The sequence below is a fragment of the Microtus oregoni genome, unplaced genomic scaffold (assembly GCF_018167655.1).
Source record: "Microtus oregoni isolate MIOR12 unplaced genomic scaffold, Mior012 000002F_ref0000024, whole genome shotgun sequence".
NCBI classification, from domain to species: Eukaryota; Metazoa; Chordata; class Mammalia; order Rodentia; family Cricetidae; genus Microtus; species Microtus oregoni.
The window spans coordinates 65,321,243-65,337,689 of NW_024543061.1; the positions used below are offsets into that span (position 1 = coordinate 65,321,243).

Here is a 16,447-nt window from a genome sequence, read left to right on the forward strand (position 1 = left end):
TCAGGTCTTTCCCCATGAAATGATTATTTTTTCCCCTCTGGGCATTTCCCATGCTTCTCATTTCATAGTTTCTTCCAAGCATCTGTCTACACCTGAATGTGCTATTTACTATTTTGTGTGTGCGCTGTTTGCATTCCTCTAGTGTTAGCCATGGAGACAGGAGACAGGGGGCTTTAATCTGCTTGGCTCACTGCTGTATCCCCTTTGCTGAGAAGGGAGCCTGAGGAACAGGAGCAGCTCACAGCATGTGCTGCCTGTGTGCACCTCTCCCTCACAGGCTTGCTGTGTGTGTGGCCTGCATCGCAGGGGCTCTGCATAGTGCTAGATGCAGTGTGTATGTTGTTCTCATCTGACCTAGACCCTTTCTCGTTGCTTGGCTAATTTAGGAGTGGCAGTGTTCCCCATTGGGGTTGGGGATCGCTACGATGAAGCCCAGCTGAGGATCTTGGCAGGCCCAGGGGCCAACTCCAACGTGGTAAAGCTCCAGCAGGTTGAAGACCTCCCCACCCTCGTTACCCTGGGCAATTCCTTCTTCCATAAACTATGCTCTGGTAAGTTGTCTGATATATGTTTTTTTCCAATTCGCATACAACTACTGCCACCATGACCACTACAGAAAGCGAATAAAAGCCAAACTACCACTCTGGTGACTCAAGGATGCTGATGTATAAAATTTAGTCTTAAATGAAGATTGCCATATGGTTCAGAACTTTCACATTGCTTGCTGAAGGCATATACTGTCACCTCCAGGGGGCTCTGGAAAAGTTTCTGTGCACCATCCTGCTTTCTTGAAATGTCCATCCGACTTTTTAAGCAGAAGCAGAAGAAGTCCTGGCTTGTTTGTCCCTGGGACTTTGGATGTAAGAATTGGGAGATCTAAGCAAGGAACCCCAGCATCTTACAGGTCATGCTCCTATATTTGTTGTATATATATATATATATATATATATATATATATATATATATATACACACACACACACACACACACACACACACGACTTTAGAAATACATCATCGAAGCCAATATTGAAGGACCACAGGTTAAATTGATTCTAGGTTAGAAACATGTTTTGTTTTCTGGCCTGGTGTATATATTAATGTAGTTATTATTTTTTATGATTTATTTAACTTGATTTTATGTGCATTGGTGTGAGGGTATCAGATCCCCTGGAACTGGAGTTACAGATGGTTGTGAGCTGCCATGTGGGTGCTGGGAATTGAACTTGGATCCTCTGGAAGAGCAGCCAGTGCTCTTAACCATTGAGCCATCGCTGGCTCCAGCCCCTGTAAATAGTTTTAAATTAAAACCTTCTGCAGAGTTACAGACCTTTCCTTATAGATGGTAGCTACCTACCTTGGCAGCAACCATGAAGTATATCTCTTTCAAGTTTTATGGCTCTTGCTTCACACCCCCCATATCTACTGCTGTCAAGCATGAAATGAGATAAGTGAAAATTACTGCATGTGATAGCTATCATTATCATAATTATTAATTATCATAAAGTACATCTGAAGGACCATAAGATTGTCACCTCCTTGTGTACTCATATCGTCAATGTGAAGCCCACTCAGATTCTTTTTAGAGTTATGTTGACTAGCAGATGTTGTGTGTTAACTAACAGATGTCATGCATTGACTAGCAGATGTCGTGCACTGACTCGCAAATGTTGTGTGTTGACTAGCAGATGTTGTGTGTTGACTAGCAGATGTCATGTGTTGACTAGCAGATGTTGTGCACTGACTAGCAGATGTTGTGCATTGTCTAGCAGATGTTATGTGTTGACTAGCAGGTGTTGTGTGTTGACTAGCAGGTGTTGTGTGTTGACTAGTGGATATGCGTTGACTAGCAGATGTTGTGCATTGACTAGCAGATGTGCATTGACTAGCAGATGTTGTGCGTTGACTAGCAGATTTTGTGCATTGACTAGCAGATTTTGTGCATTGACTAGCAGATTTTGTGTATTGACTTGCAGATATCATGCATTAACTAGCAGATGTTGTGTGCTGACTAGCAGATGTTGTGCATTGACTAGCAGATGCCATGTGTTGACTTGCAGATGTGCATTAACTAGCAGATGTTGTGCATTGACTAGCAGATGCCATGTGTTGACTTGCAGATGTTGTGCATAGACTAGCGGATGTTGTGCATTGACTAGCAGATGTTGTGCATTGACAACAGATGCATGTGTTGACTTGCAGATGTTGTGCATAGACTAGCGGATGTTGTGCATTGACTAGCAGATGTGTGTTGACTAGCAAATGTGAATGGTTTAGAATTCTTGGTTGTAGGTGATTACTCAAGTTTTTCTATGTCCGTTTCAGGGTTTTCTGGAGTTTGTGTGGACGAGGACGGGAATGAGAAGAAGGTAAGTCCCTTCCTGTTGATTTGGGGGAAAGGTCAGAAATAAATGTTGGGGGCTTTTGTTCTTATTGACTAGTTTTACCCTGGTTGGTTTTAGCCTCATTCTCCTGCTTGTTTTTAGCCTATTTTGAGGCAAATCTCATGTAGAGCCTCCTTAACGTAAGGCTGTGGTCCAGCCCTGGCCCATCTTCAGAGGCAGGCAGTGACATGGTGGGTGGATTTAGATTTAGTGTGACTCATCTTGATCCTTTCTCAAATCTGTTTTCTCTTTTTGCAGCCTGGGGATGTCTGGACCTTGCCAGATCAATGCCATACAGTGACCTGCTTGCCAAATGGCCAGACTTTGCTGCAGAGTCACAGAGTCAACTGTGACCATGGCCCCAGGCCTTCATGTTCCAACAGCCAGTCCCCTATTCGAGTGGAGGAGACCTGTGGCTGCCGGTGGACCTGCCCTTGTGAGTCCTTCATTTCCCTAGTCAGATTTTGTAGAGGGGCAGGTTTTTAACTCACTGTATAGGCAACAGTGTGGAAGGGGATAGGTGGAAGTACCCCTGCCTCACAACATTCCTGCCCTGTCCTGCCTTTTCTCCTTCCCTCCAATGGCGTCTGGATGCGTTTTCACAGAGTCTTGGAAATCCATAGACAGATGTATTTTCCCAGAACTGTAGGAACTTGTTTTTCTGAGGTTCTAATTCAGCTTGGCCATTTTGAGTCAATCCTTAAGAATGTATATCACTGGGATGTCAGAGGTATAGCAGCATGCCGAAGGCATCTCCAGAGTCCTCCCGAGTCACACCTATAGTTGTATGGGACTGCATGCAACTGTATGTTATCAGGTGGCCTGGTATAAGAGCTGGACCCAGGTTCATCCCCTGTAAACCTTGGTGAATCCTCATCAGGGAGGGGCAGCCCTCTGCCTCATGGTTGGAAATGGCTTCTGTGATGATCTGTTCTCAACAATGGAAACAGACATAAATGTAGGATGCCATCAGGGCTGTGGTTCGCAATCTCACTTGCCCTTTAGGATGTATGTAAGGGGGCAACATTTCCCTTCTGTCTTAGATGAGAATGTCTCAGAGTCCATGCCATCTCTTTTATTTATAAAGAATTCTATGGTCAGACAGTCTCAGTTGGTAACTAGGTGGCTATGTAATAACTGAAACTTGGAACTCCATTAGAGTTTAGATACCTGCTCAGATGCAGCTGCTACTGCCTGCCTTTGGGGAAAAGAGTGTGGACAGCTTCTCTCATAGCTGGGAGCACGGTGAAGGGGATGGATGGGCTCAGAAGGTCACATGGGACTGTGCATGAGCTCTTTTGAGGCTTTCCTGAAGTCCTGCCCTGGGCTTCTGTTCCCAGGCCTGGACGACTGCTATTTCTTCACAAAGTTTCTGATGCCTTTGTCTTCAGTCCGTCTTGAATCCCTCAACTTCAGAGTCCTTTCTTTCTTTGACAGAAATTCCCTTAGAAAGCATCACTTTGAACACAGCCCCTTGGCCATCCTTCCTAGCTCCTATCCAGTCCCCAAGATTAGTCTGGCCCTTATCCCACCTCTGGTTCTTCTAAAACATCAGTAAGCGTCCGTCTGGCCACATGTGACAGGAAGATCCCTCAGGCAAGAATCAGATACTGGTCCTGAATTCCCTATGGCTGACTGGGACGCAAACTTAGCTCCTGCCTCCTGAGAGTCCCATTCACTGGGCGTGGCCCTCCTATTTCTCCCTATTAGGGAATGGGCAACAAAGGATTTATCCTGTCAAGACAGTCTCGGCCTAGTACTAATACCCCCTCCTTTTGTACCCACGAGTGAAAGGCATCAAGTGACAAAGCTATATTGGGGGTATTAAATACTTTAAAATTGAAAGCTCCTTCTGACTTTTAAAACAGTTCTGTTGGTGGATATTCATTGTACATCGTGATAGCATTCACAAAGCCTCTGCCCCCAGTTCTAGCATCCACTGATGATTGTTGGTTTGTTTTTTTGTATTGTTAGTCCAGTCGGGAGGGATTTCATTTCCTATCATCCATACCATATATGTTAGTTAGAATTCTGTCAAAAGCACTTCATCACATCTCTCATTAGTTAATTAATCAGTTGGAATAGCTATTTGTGCTCACCCAGCCATGCCATGGGTTCTTGCCTTTCTCTACTCTGTGTACGAGTTGGCTACCGTCAGTTGTTCTCTTACTTCTTTGGTCCGAGCTGTGGCTCTTGGGCATCTGTTTGATTTGATTTGAGTCCTTTTGGCATCTTTCATACTTGATCTTTCTCAGACAGCATAAATCTTGGATCTCATCGTCCAATCCTAATCATAGAATTCATGTAATATCACTCTAGAGTCAGTATGAAGAACAAGTCCCCCAGCCAAAGCACTTGTGTGCCGTCCTTTCTGCACTGAGTCTCAGAGTGAGATTTGGTTTTCCCAAGTTATTTACATTAGCTCCCTCCCTTTGCCCTTCAGTGGCTATGCTGTTTATTAGTTGTTTTTTTTTTTACTGTATTTATCAAATAGGGTATTGTTCATATTGATGAATTTTACCACACATGCATTTGTGGGGATTTGAAGTTCCTCCCCTCTCCCCTCTTTTCCCTCATTTAATCATCTGTTAATTGGAAAGGCAGGTTTTAAGAACGGGTTTGAACTACTCTGTGGCTTGCCCACACGGATGTTATTCCCTGGTCTCATTCCCCTCTATCTCTGCTCTTGATTCACTTCTGCCTTCTTGTTGGAGAATGGAGCTCAGGGCTTTCATGGCTTTGTATATTGTTTTTGAGAATTCTGATGATGAGCTTTGTGTTTTGTTTTGGTTTGGTTTTCACTCTGTGAACTACTGGATACCTTTACGTGACACCTGGAGTGTTATTTTCTTGATCTTTGAACTTGAATACTTTTGCTGGGCGGTGGTGTTGCACACCTTTAATCCCAGCACTCGGGAGGCAGTGGCAGGTGAATCTCTGTGAGTTCGAGGCCAGCCTGGTCTACAAGAGCTAGTTCCAGGATAGGCTCTAAAGTTACAGAGAAACCCTGTCTCGAAAAACAAAAAACAAAACAAAACAAACAAATGAAGTTGAATACTCTTTTTTGTCTTTTCCACGCCTCATCTCGGGAGAAGTTGAATCCTTTTGCTGCTACCTTTCCACCCTTCCCCTAGGTTTACTCAGGGCCAGCAGATGTGGGTGAAAGTTTGCAGACACTTGTCACGTGCTGGCAGCGTCCAGGTTTGGTTCTTCTTTGTGGTCCGGAGTCTTCTCATGAGTCAGACCAAGTCTTTAAATGCCATGTCTTTTCTGATCCCTTTTAAGGACTCCATCCCCAAGCGGTCTTGACTTCCTCTCTGGTTCCCCTGCTTCCTTCATACACCCCCTCTGCTCTCACGCTGACTTTTGTTTTGTTCAATGTTTCTTTTTCCATTTTTCATTGTGGTCCATTTGCCCCTGGGCCCTTCATTTTTGACTTGGTCTTATCCATTTCTTCCTCCTGAGCCCAATCAACTTTTAAAAAAACCTATCCCCATTCTGAGTTTTTCTTGCATTTTCTGTTTACATGTTTTAGTCTGTGTATGTGATCCCACATGCCGTGGCACACATGTGGATGTCAGGCAGCAGCATAGGGAGTCAGTTCTCTCCTCCCACCATGTAGGCCGTGGGGACAGAGCTCAGGTCGTTGGGCTTGGCAGCAAGAGCCAACTGTCTGGCCTTGTTTTTTTTCTTAGTCCTTAAATATTCAATATAGTTTTCATTTTTTTGTAAATTTTTGAGTATATTTAAATTACCATATATCCTATCATTCTCACAGACTTTGTCACCTTCTTCATTGTTCATTGTGTGGATCTGTTTCTGTCTGGTTTTTTTCTTTTCTTTCTTTCTTCCTCTTCTTCTTCTTCTTTTTTTTTTTTTTTGCTTTCAATGAACCAGTTGGGAAAGTCATTTCCTTAGTGATGTGTGTGCAGAATTTCACATCTTCGGGTGTTTCAGCTCTCTTTAAAATGTCTTTCCAGGTTCCCAGTTTCCCTCTTTGATATTTTTTATGTGTTGCTTCTCAATTGCCAAATAGCTTCCCATTTCCTTCCCCTGAGTTTGGTGCTGGGAACCTGGGGCCTCACACGCACTAGGCAAGCCCAGTACCACTGAGCTCTGTCTCCGGCTCCCAGCATCTCTGTCAATCTTTATGTTTGTCAGTTGACATCTGTAATGTGTGTCCGTTATTCTTTGATACCCAGACTATAGTTTTAACAAAATGCTTGGTTTTAGATTCTTCTCTGCTATGTGGAGTGACGGTGAGATAATAGGATGTGGAGAAGAGAGGAGAGATAAAATGGATTCTAGAATATGTTTATGGGTGGTATATTTAAAAAATATTTTGTAGTTTTGTGATAACATTATGTAAGTCTCAGATTCTCATTCTTCAGTTGGAGTTTTCTTTTAACTTTTCTTGTGTCTTGAACATTGGCGTTTGTTAATTTATATGGCTCATTACAACTGGTAGTAGGATCTGGAGAGATGGCTCAGCTCAGTGGTTAAAAGTACTTGGGGTTCTTCCAGAGGACCCAGGTTTGATTCCCAGCCAACACATGGCTGTTCGAAGCTCTCTGTAACGCTAGCTCCAGATGATCTGATGTCTTCTTCTGGCCTCCACAGACAAACACATGCAGGCAAAATACATGTACATACCTAAAAAATTAAATAAAGGAAATATAGGGAGGGAGGGATGGAGGGGAGGGGAGAGGAGAGGAGAAGAGAGGAGAGGAGGGGAGGGGAGGGGAGGGGAGGGGAGGGGAGGGGAGGGGAGAGGAGAGGAGAGAGAAGCCTGGTCAGCAAACTGGAATACTCTGCGACGGTTTGTTGAAAGATAAGTTGGTATTCTGAAAACAGAAGTCACTCAGATTCTGGAAGCCTCTCACACTGAGATGTCATGACTAAAAGCTGTTGAATTTCATTTGTGGCATTAGCTTAGTCCTAAGGCTAACAGATTCATCCGTGAAACATGAATATGCATGCCACGTACTGTCAGGTTGGCATTTAGTCTAGCTTGCTACCAGCTCTCATGACAGTGCCCAAAAGTAGTGATTGCAGTCCCATCATGCACAAGAGGGATAGGAGAGGATTGCTGAAGTCCAGTATTCAAGCAGGGTCTTGCACAAACAAGCGGCAAAACACAATTCAGTTCGGAGCTCCTTTGGCTCCAACTTACCGTGTCACAGTTGGTCTGATGGTGGACAGAGCCATTCTGGTTAACAGTCTTTGTCTTGTGATTTAATAACATGTTGTCATTGGCAATCAAGGCTGTTGCCTTGACGTAATGCTTTTAACAGCAGAGCTGGGGGGATTATGTTGTTCAGTTTTCCCACCACTATGGCAAAACCCCTGATACCACAAAGTTAAAATCAAAGGAAAGGTTTACTTTCGCTCAAAGTTTTGGGGTTTTTGTCTATGGTTGCCAGGCTCCATTTATTTTGGGACTTTGGTGAGGGAAATTCTGGCAGAAACACGCGGCAGGAGGAGGACGCTCACCTCATGGCTAGGAGAGAGGAGGGGACTGGTATGCTATGTTCCCTTCAAGGGCACACCCCAAAAAACCCAATTCCCTTCTACTCAGCTACACCCCTTAAAATCCTACTGCTTTCCAGCAGGGCCAGCGGCCAGCAGCCAATGTTTTGGGGGACATGTGCCCAAACCCTAGCAGGGCACCCTAGCAGCATGGGTACCCACAGGACTGTGGCATTCCGTCTGTTACTTGATGAATGCTTACGGACGTGGGGACGTTGAGTGAAAGCCATGGAGGCTGCTCAGCTCTGAGGAATGGTGCAGCCAACCCTGCCAGTCACAAGCTGCGTTGATGTTCACCTTCCGTGGTGCCCCCGACCTGGTTATGAGTAAAGGGTGTGGGCGGCTTCTCATTGAGCTTTCCTCTCATGTCTTGGCTTCTGTTCATTCGTTCTATGAATGAGTCATGATTTGCATGAAAAACCCATCTCCAAACTCATTTAGGTCCAAGATTTGCTTTCAGATTAGAGGCACTGGGGCATTCAAAGTGGGACCCTTCCCCATTCCCCAGTCTTCTTATGTGGATGCCCAGTGATTAGCATTCACATACTGTTTTAGTAGGAACCTTGAGAATCTGCTGATTATACGTGAATGTGGCTCCCTGAGTGAGCTCTGAGACCCAATTGTTTATTTTGGCCCAGGAAATATTTCTCTCATGTAACCTCTTGTGAGATTAAGTCGCTGCGGCAACCGGTACTGTTGGATGAAGGGACACAAGTCTTAAGGTGAATTTTCTTTTCAGCGAGGTCATGAATAGCTTGCTCGGTGCCTCAAGCTTTCAACATGACATTGTGCCCCTGGAACTTCACTGTGTTCCCTGGGCCAGATTCACCAGGAGAGCCGCCGGCTCACTTTGCCTGGGCACAGCCTGGCCACATTGCTGCAGGCCTGCATGTGGGGGCTGGATACGCTCCATCGATCCTCTGCTTTCCCCATTCAGGTGTGTGCACGGGCAGTTCCACTCGGCACATTGTCACCTTCGATGGGCAGAACTTTAAGCTGACTGGCAACTGCTCCTACGTCCTCTTTCGAAACACAGAGCAGGACTTGGAGGTGATTCTCCACAACGGGGCCTGCAGCCCTGGGGCCATGCAAGCCTGCATGAAGTCCATTGAGGTGAAGCATGCTGGCCTCTCTGTGGGACTGCACAGTGACATGGAGGTGAGATGAATTTGCTCTGGGATCCATGGCCAGGCAGAGCGGAGCTTTAGAAAAAACCGCATGGTGCTGGGAGTCAGCTTTGCCTAGACTAGCAGGGCACTTCCTCCTTCAGAGGGGTTCCTTGCCATCTCCCTAGTCTTGGCATGATTTCACGTTGCTCTGGGTCCAGATTTGGGAGAGCGCATCAGTTTTAGATAGCAAGTTATGAATTTAGTCCCAGTTTCTGGCATTGATTAGGAGCTGGGTTGGCACCAGGACCATGGACACAGTAGGCATTGTGAGCCCAGTACCCAAGGCCTGGGGTCTTTCCAAACGGAAATATTTAGTGCTTAAATCAGGGTCTTTGAAAATATTTAGGGCCTCAACAAAAAAACGTATGACTTCAAAATTTAGAGAGGAGACTGCCAAACCGCTATAAATGAATGTTTGATTAAATGCCTACAAAAGGTTATGTTATGCCAACGTCTTTACTTGTTCATTTGGAAATCATAAATATTTCATGGCGCGAAAACAACTTGTAGACTTGATTTTCTCACTTGGTAAGGATTCCTGAGTACGAGCACTAATTGCTGAGAAATCAGAGTTAGTCATATATCAAACGAGGAGTCATAGCCAAAGAATTCTTAAAATCAGAGTGATAAAAAAACCCTTCCAAAATTCTTACAACAAAATTACATTTGCTGCAGAATGTGAATACATTTTAATATGCTTGATATGCTCTCTGGTGGGGCTTCAGAATGAAGGTACTGTGCTCATATGAAGGATTTGCAGCCATCCTGGCAGGTGTCCTTCTGGAGACCCTGCCCCAGGAGCTGGTGCAATGGCAGTTTCCCTGGGCTATCGGGAAGGGGTCATCTTTCCATACTGAGGTACACAGATCAGGTTCCTGGAGCCTTGGGCTTTCTGGTTCAGGAGCATGCTGTCCACACAGTGATATAGCGGTCTGTGCTGTCTGCACAGTGTTGTTATAGCGGTCTGTGCACAGTGTTATAGTGGTCTGTGCAGCCCACACAGTGTTATAGCAGTCTGAGCTGTCCACAGTGATATAGTGGTCTGTGCTGCCTGCACAGTGTTGTTATAGTGGTCTAGGCTGCCAAGCTCTCCAAAGCCCCTTTGTTTAGCAAGAGCTGCTGACAAACATCAGGCGTGGGCTAAGCTCTGCAGTCAGAGGAGTGTGAGCGCAGAGACTCCCAGTAGCTTCAGTAAGAAGCAAGAGGGAAGCCCTGCGGCTTCTGATGCGTGAGAACTATTGGTGACCTTTTTCTTGTTGGAGCAGATGGCAGTGAATGGGAGACTGGTCCCTGCCCCTTACGTGGGTGGAGACATGGAAGTCAGCATCTACGGTGCGATCATGTATGAAGTCAGGTTCAACCATCTTGGCCACATCCTCACATTCATTCCACAAAACAATGAATTCCAACTGCAACTTAGCCCCAAGACCTTTGCTTCGAAGATGTACGGTCTCTGTGGTAAGGAGGTGCTTGCTCCGCCCCTCTTCTGTGCTGTAAACCCAGCCATGCTTGCTGGATGTATGGAGGTTGGTGCTTATATTACTGAATCCTGTTTCAAGCATCCAGTGGTGAGGGTCAGACCATCCTTGAGGGTGGAGAAGGGCCAAGTCTTTGGCACTGCTGTCTCTTCTTGTTGCTCTAGGAATCTGTGATGAGAATGGGGCCAATGACTTCATGCTGAGGGATGGCACGGTCACCACCGACTGGAAAAGGCTCATCCAGGAATGGACGGTGCAACAGCCAGGGCACACATGCCAGCCTGTTCCCGAGGAGCAGTGTCCCGTCTCGGAGAGCTCCCGCTGCCAGGTCCTCCTCTCAGCCCTGTTTGCTGAATGCCACAAGGTCCTCGCTCCAGCCACATTCCATGCCATCTGCCAGCAAGACAGTTGCCACCAGGAGCGAGTGTGCGAGGTGATTGCTTCTTATGCTCACCTCTGTCGGACCAATGGAGTCTGTGTTGATTGGAGGACACCTGACTTCTGCGGTGAGTCCCCGTATGCGCTCCGTCAACACTGGAAACAGATCAAGTATGGGATCGTTCACACTCTCTGGTCTTCAGATTCTCATTTTCCTAATGAAGATGAGAGTTTCCTCTTAGGATTCCGGTTAGGCTCAAACAAGACTGTAGATATGGAAGCCCTTTGAATGCAGAATTTTTATGGAGATAAAAGTGCATTCCTTTAATTCAAATAGTTGTGAATTTTGTGTTTTAGACACAGGTAGACATCAGCTAAGTATTGTGAAACCAGTAAAATAGAACTTGAAATTTCACCAATGGGGAATGAGCACCCATTGGGCAGGCTTTTGAAGTGAGAGTGACATGTTGTCTTTTGGCTCCTCAGAACTGCTGATTTACCAAGAGATATGCTAGTGTAGACTTCGCCCCGTCAAGGCAGCCTTCCTAATTGAGCCTGCCCTTGGCTTATCATCTGAAACGCAGACTACCAGTGGGAGTCAGATGTGGATTCTGTTCCCGCAATTTGCTAGTGTGAACACAACACCAACATCCTGTTGGTGTCTCAGAGTCCATCAGCACAGAGTATCCGCATCCTTGACCAGGAGCTGTGGACGTGGGCATCTCATCTAGTGATCAGCTATTCTCTTAGTCTTCCCACACCTCAGGTTTGGCAGAGTAGAATAAAGAACCAGATTAGTCCCCTGCCTCCTCAGACATTTCTTAGTTCTTGGGTTTTATTGTACCAGGCCTTTTCTTTAGGGCTACCAGTTGTAAAGGGAGCTGCGAGCCACTTCCCTCTGCCCGGCTCCCCGGCTAGTTTACACCTGAAATATTTACACAGACACTGTATTTATTTAAACACTGCCTGGCCCATTATATCTAGCCTCTTCTTGGCTAACTCTCACATCTTAATTAACCCATTTCTATTAAATCTGTGTATCACCACGAGGCTGTGGCCTATCAGGAAAGATCCTAACCTACATCCATCTCTGGCCGGAGCTTCATGGCGCCTACCTGACTCTGCTTTTTTTCTCCCAGCATTCTGTTCTGTCTACTCCGCCTACCTAATTTTCTGCCCTATCAAAAAGCCAAGGCAGTTTCTTTATTTAACCAACGAAATCAGCAGAAAACAGAAGACCCTCCTATATCAACCAACCAGCTCCCAAATCATGACACAGAGATTTATTAGTGATAAATGTTCAACCTTATCTTAGCTCTTATTTTAACATGTTTCTCTTGATCTACATTTTGCTTTGTTTTTTTTTTAACTTTCTTTCTTTCTGTGTATTTTACTTTCCTGCTGTCTCTACATCTGTCTGTCTGTCTGTCTGTCTGTCTGGCAGCTGTCTGACTTGTCCCTCTCTTTCTCCTGTTCTCTCTTCCTCTTCTCTCATTCTTTTTGAGTCTAGAGTTCTCCTCCTATTTATTTCCTCTGTCTGCCAGCCCAGCCTACCTCTCCCCTGCCTAGCTATTGGCCGTTCAGCTTTTTATTAGACCAGTCAGGTGCCTTAGGCAGGCAAGGTGAAACAGCAACGCATCTTTTCATAATTAAATAAATGCAACAAAAACAAATGTAACACATCTTTACACAGTTAAAGTAATTCTATAACATAAACAAATGCAACACATCTTTCCATAGTTAAAATAATATTCCACAGCAGGCTTTCATGTCCATATGGATGATATGGCTTCCACTCTACCCGCTTGCAGACCAACAGGCAGAAGCTGTGGTTTGCATTATGGAAGCACCTTCTATGTTTACCTGCGTTGTGCACGTCCTCAGTGTTTATTGTGCACACAGAGATAACCCCTGTGCTTTAGGCCTTTGGAGACCACCACTAGCTGTATGAATATGGCCATGTGAGTTTGTTCAGCCAGGTTATAATGTGTGAAGGGAGTTTCCTAGTGGTTTCTCTTAAGAGGATTTTTAAAGTCTCAGATATGTCTGTATTCCAAAGAAAGAATGGCAGAGATTTCATATTATTGGTTGGGGTTATAGCTGGCTGCAAGTAGCAGAGAAGCAAGAATTCCTGTCATTTAGATGATCAGGGGGAGGTGGCATCACTGGTGCTGGCCATGGTCATCTTCCCAAGGCTGAAGATGCAGCTCTTGGTATGAAGTGCAGGGTCCGACCGGAACTACAGGAAGGAGACCCAGCTGTCTTTCTAAAGTAAAATAGATTGCAGGGGCCCTCCGATAGGATACTTCCTTCCTCTCCCAGCTAATTGGTCAGAACTTAGTCATGTGAGTGCACACAATCACAAAGAAGGTTTTGTATTCGTTCTTATGAGTGGTCGCATGCCGAAGCAAGGAGTCTGGTACAGTGGAAGGTGAAGAGAGTGGACACTGGGGGAGACCAATCGTGTCTGCTCTGGAAAGTTTGCCGGATGCTTGGCCATCTTGAATTGGCCATGCTTCTTTTGCTTCTGGCTGGTGTAGGCTACTGAGAATGACCTCATTCTCTGTCTGCAGCGTTGTCATGCCCACCGTCCCTGGTGTATAACCACTGTGAGCGTGGCTGCCCTCGGCACTGTGACGGGAACACTAGCTCCTGTGGGGACCACCCCTCAGAAGGCTGCTTCTGTCCCCAACACCAAGTCATGCTGGATGGCAGCTGTGTCCCCGAGGAGGCCTGCACTCAGTGTGTTGGGGAGGATGGAGTCCGACATCAGGTAGGAGCCTGGCATCTCCATCTCGGTGGGTTGGCCCTTCTACTTCCCACAGCAGGGTTGACTCAAGGAATTATAGAGGAAGAGGAAGGTCGCATGCATACCAGCACTGGATTCAGACAGATCAGAGAGTAGCTCTTGGGTCTCCCATGGATTAGCTGTGGGACCAAACACCAAAGTGTTAGCATATCGTTTAATATTATTTTTATTCATGCATGTAGAGTGATATAGGAACTCAGGAGGGAAGGAGAAAATAACATAAGATGATGTCTGCCACTATTCAGACATACTATGTACTTTGTGTGCTATCTTCATGTTCTTTAAAGACATGTTTCTCTCCTCCAGAGCGTTTGTAGCCACCAGTGACTGAGTGAGTTTAAGGGGTACAGATGAGGAGTTCATGACCTTTCCTCAATGTGGGGTTCTTTATTGCTTTTAGTGGACTGATGCACACTGCGAATGTTTCAGAAGGTTTTTGCTTCTTTAACCTATTTGATTATGAAGTATGTGTCTGTGTGTGCATGCCTCTCTCTCTCTCTCTCTCTCTCTCTCTCTCTCTCTCTCTCTCTCTCTGTGTGTGTGTGTGTGTGTGTGTGTGTGTGTGTATCTGTGTGTGCGCGTGCGTGCGCGTAAAACAGCCTTTGAACTCAGGTTCTATCAGAAGATGCTAGTTTAACCTACCCTGCTTCTAAATAGAGAGAGCCCTCGAGGAACCCAGCTGAGTCAACTTTCCTGTGGATCCAGCTTGTAGAGATGGGTTTGATGTTGCGCTTGGCATTTGAAGCTCAGTGTAACTCTGACGACCTGCCCTTTCTATTATTCAGAAGCACGTTTACTGCAATTGTTCCTGAGATGATTTGGGAATCATTGAGTTACCAATTCTTTTAGCTTTCCGGGAGCTCATGAACACACTTCCAGAGGATATTATTTATCAACCCTTCCATTGGTCAATGATAGTGGTCTTTTCTCTTCTAAGTTGATAACCCCTATATTTACAAGATGAGGTACATAGTGGCCCCATCCTTCATCATTGTTAGTGACTTCATCAAGCATGGTAGTTATAGAAGCCTATTTGGTTCCCAGTTAAGGGGAATGTGCTTGCAAGACTTAACATACCCAGCCTCTCTCTCTTAGTTAGGGTTTCTATTGCTGTGAAGAAACATCATGACCACGGCAACTCTTACAAAAGAAAACGTTTAATTGGGGGTGGTTTACATTTTCAGAGGTTCAGTACATTATCATCATGATGCCACATGGTGGCATGCAGGCAGACATGGTGCTGGAGAAGTGGCCAAGTGTCTGTCCTATATATTGGATTGCAGGCAACAGGAAGTGGTCTGAGACACTGGACATGGCTTGAGCATACAGGAAACCTCATAGCCCATCTCCACAATGGTACACTTCCTTCCACAAGGCACCGCCTACTCCAACAAAGCCACACCTCCTCATAGTGCTACTCCGTATTTTCTTTCAAGCCACCACACTCAGCAAGAGAACCGTTTTTTCCTTAATGCCCCACCTGGGGTAACTTACCCCTGTATTTAGTCACAGCTGGTGGAAGTTGTGGTAAAGCTAGCCAACCAAAGAGAATAAAGACAATCAAAAGTCACAGTAGCTCCATCGTTTAGTCTGTGACATTGTAAACCAGGAAATAGACCAGTTTTGATTTTCTCCAAGTCCCTGTGGGGTCATTATCACATGTCATATTTAATGGATGAGAAGTCCAAGGTTCATATGGCATGGGCTACATGGATGGGACTGCTGTGGATGGCACCAGGTCATCCTGCGTTGTCCCAGCTCTGCCATGGACCTCAGGAGGACCATGGAGGACCGGCGCCGAGAGGGGCACCGAAGCGAGCAGTGCTGGGGACTGGATAGGGTCTCTTGCTTGAGGTCAGTAGTTGAACTTCATCCCAGTGAGCCCCATTTTTTCTCACCATGAATAGGCGAAGAGGGAAGAAACCCAGAGATACTTGTCTACCATATTTCAAATTGCTGAGCTAATTAAGTCCTGGGACATAAGAGTCCCCGAGTGAGTTGGCAAAACTTCACATGTCACTCCCTGATACTCAGGGCTCCTGGGTTCCTGCGGGGTGGGCGGGCGGCTCTAAGGCGTTTGTGTATGGCAGTAACACCCACCCGGTGGTCATTCCAAATTGTGTGAAACGCAAAGCGCTTCCTCTCAAGGCAGAAATGGTCTTGCCCTCTTCCTTGGCCCCCTGTGGTGAGGAGTAAGCTCTCCAGCTGAGTGTTCCTGGCTCCAAGAGTGTCACCTGTCTGCAGGTCCCAAAGGCAGGAAACGTGTGACTTTTATTGTAACCTTGGTGTGGTCAACACTCTCTTCCCTCTCTCCTCTCTGACTCAGTTTCTCCTTCCCTCTATTTTCCACACAACAAATTGGAATAGGCATATGAGTTGCATTAAGGGATCTGTCCAAAAAAGCGCATTATTTTGGACATAAGAGCGGTTTTATATTTGAAAAAAAAATCAAGTATAGAATTAATCAAAACCTCTGACGAGAACACAGCCGGTTTTAGTTATTCAGAAAATAGAGTTTAAATGGGAGAAAGCAAGCGCTTATCCAACCACCTGTGTTCCCAGCATCCGCTTTAAAGCCGAGAAAGAATGAAAATCTAATATGAAGAACATTTCCATTAAATGAATTTTTAGACTGAAACAGAAAGCCCAGAAAACCTTCCTTCAGGGAAATAACCGGGGCTTAAATCTGCTATACCCCGGG

General features: G+C 45.6%; 1 protein-coding gene across 1 annotated transcript in view; it reads left to right on the forward strand.

The window, feature by feature from the left end:
- Vwf (von Willebrand factor) overlaps window positions 1–16,447 on the forward strand; it is a 144,896-nt gene that overhangs the window by 100,928 nt on the left and 27,521 nt on the right. Inside the window, exons 32-38 of the mRNA XM_041641912.1 lie at window positions 387–551; window positions 2,325–2,368; window positions 2,642–2,819; window positions 8,850–9,070; window positions 10,347–10,539; window positions 10,724–11,065; window positions 13,511–13,710. Coding sequence (XP_041497846.1) covers window positions 387–551; window positions 2,325–2,368; window positions 2,642–2,819; window positions 8,850–9,070; window positions 10,347–10,539; window positions 10,724–11,065; window positions 13,511–13,710 — 1,343 coding nt within the window. The remainder of the gene's footprint in view (window positions 1–386; window positions 552–2,324; window positions 2,369–2,641; window positions 2,820–8,849; window positions 9,071–10,346; window positions 10,540–10,723; window positions 11,066–13,510; window positions 13,711–16,447) is intronic.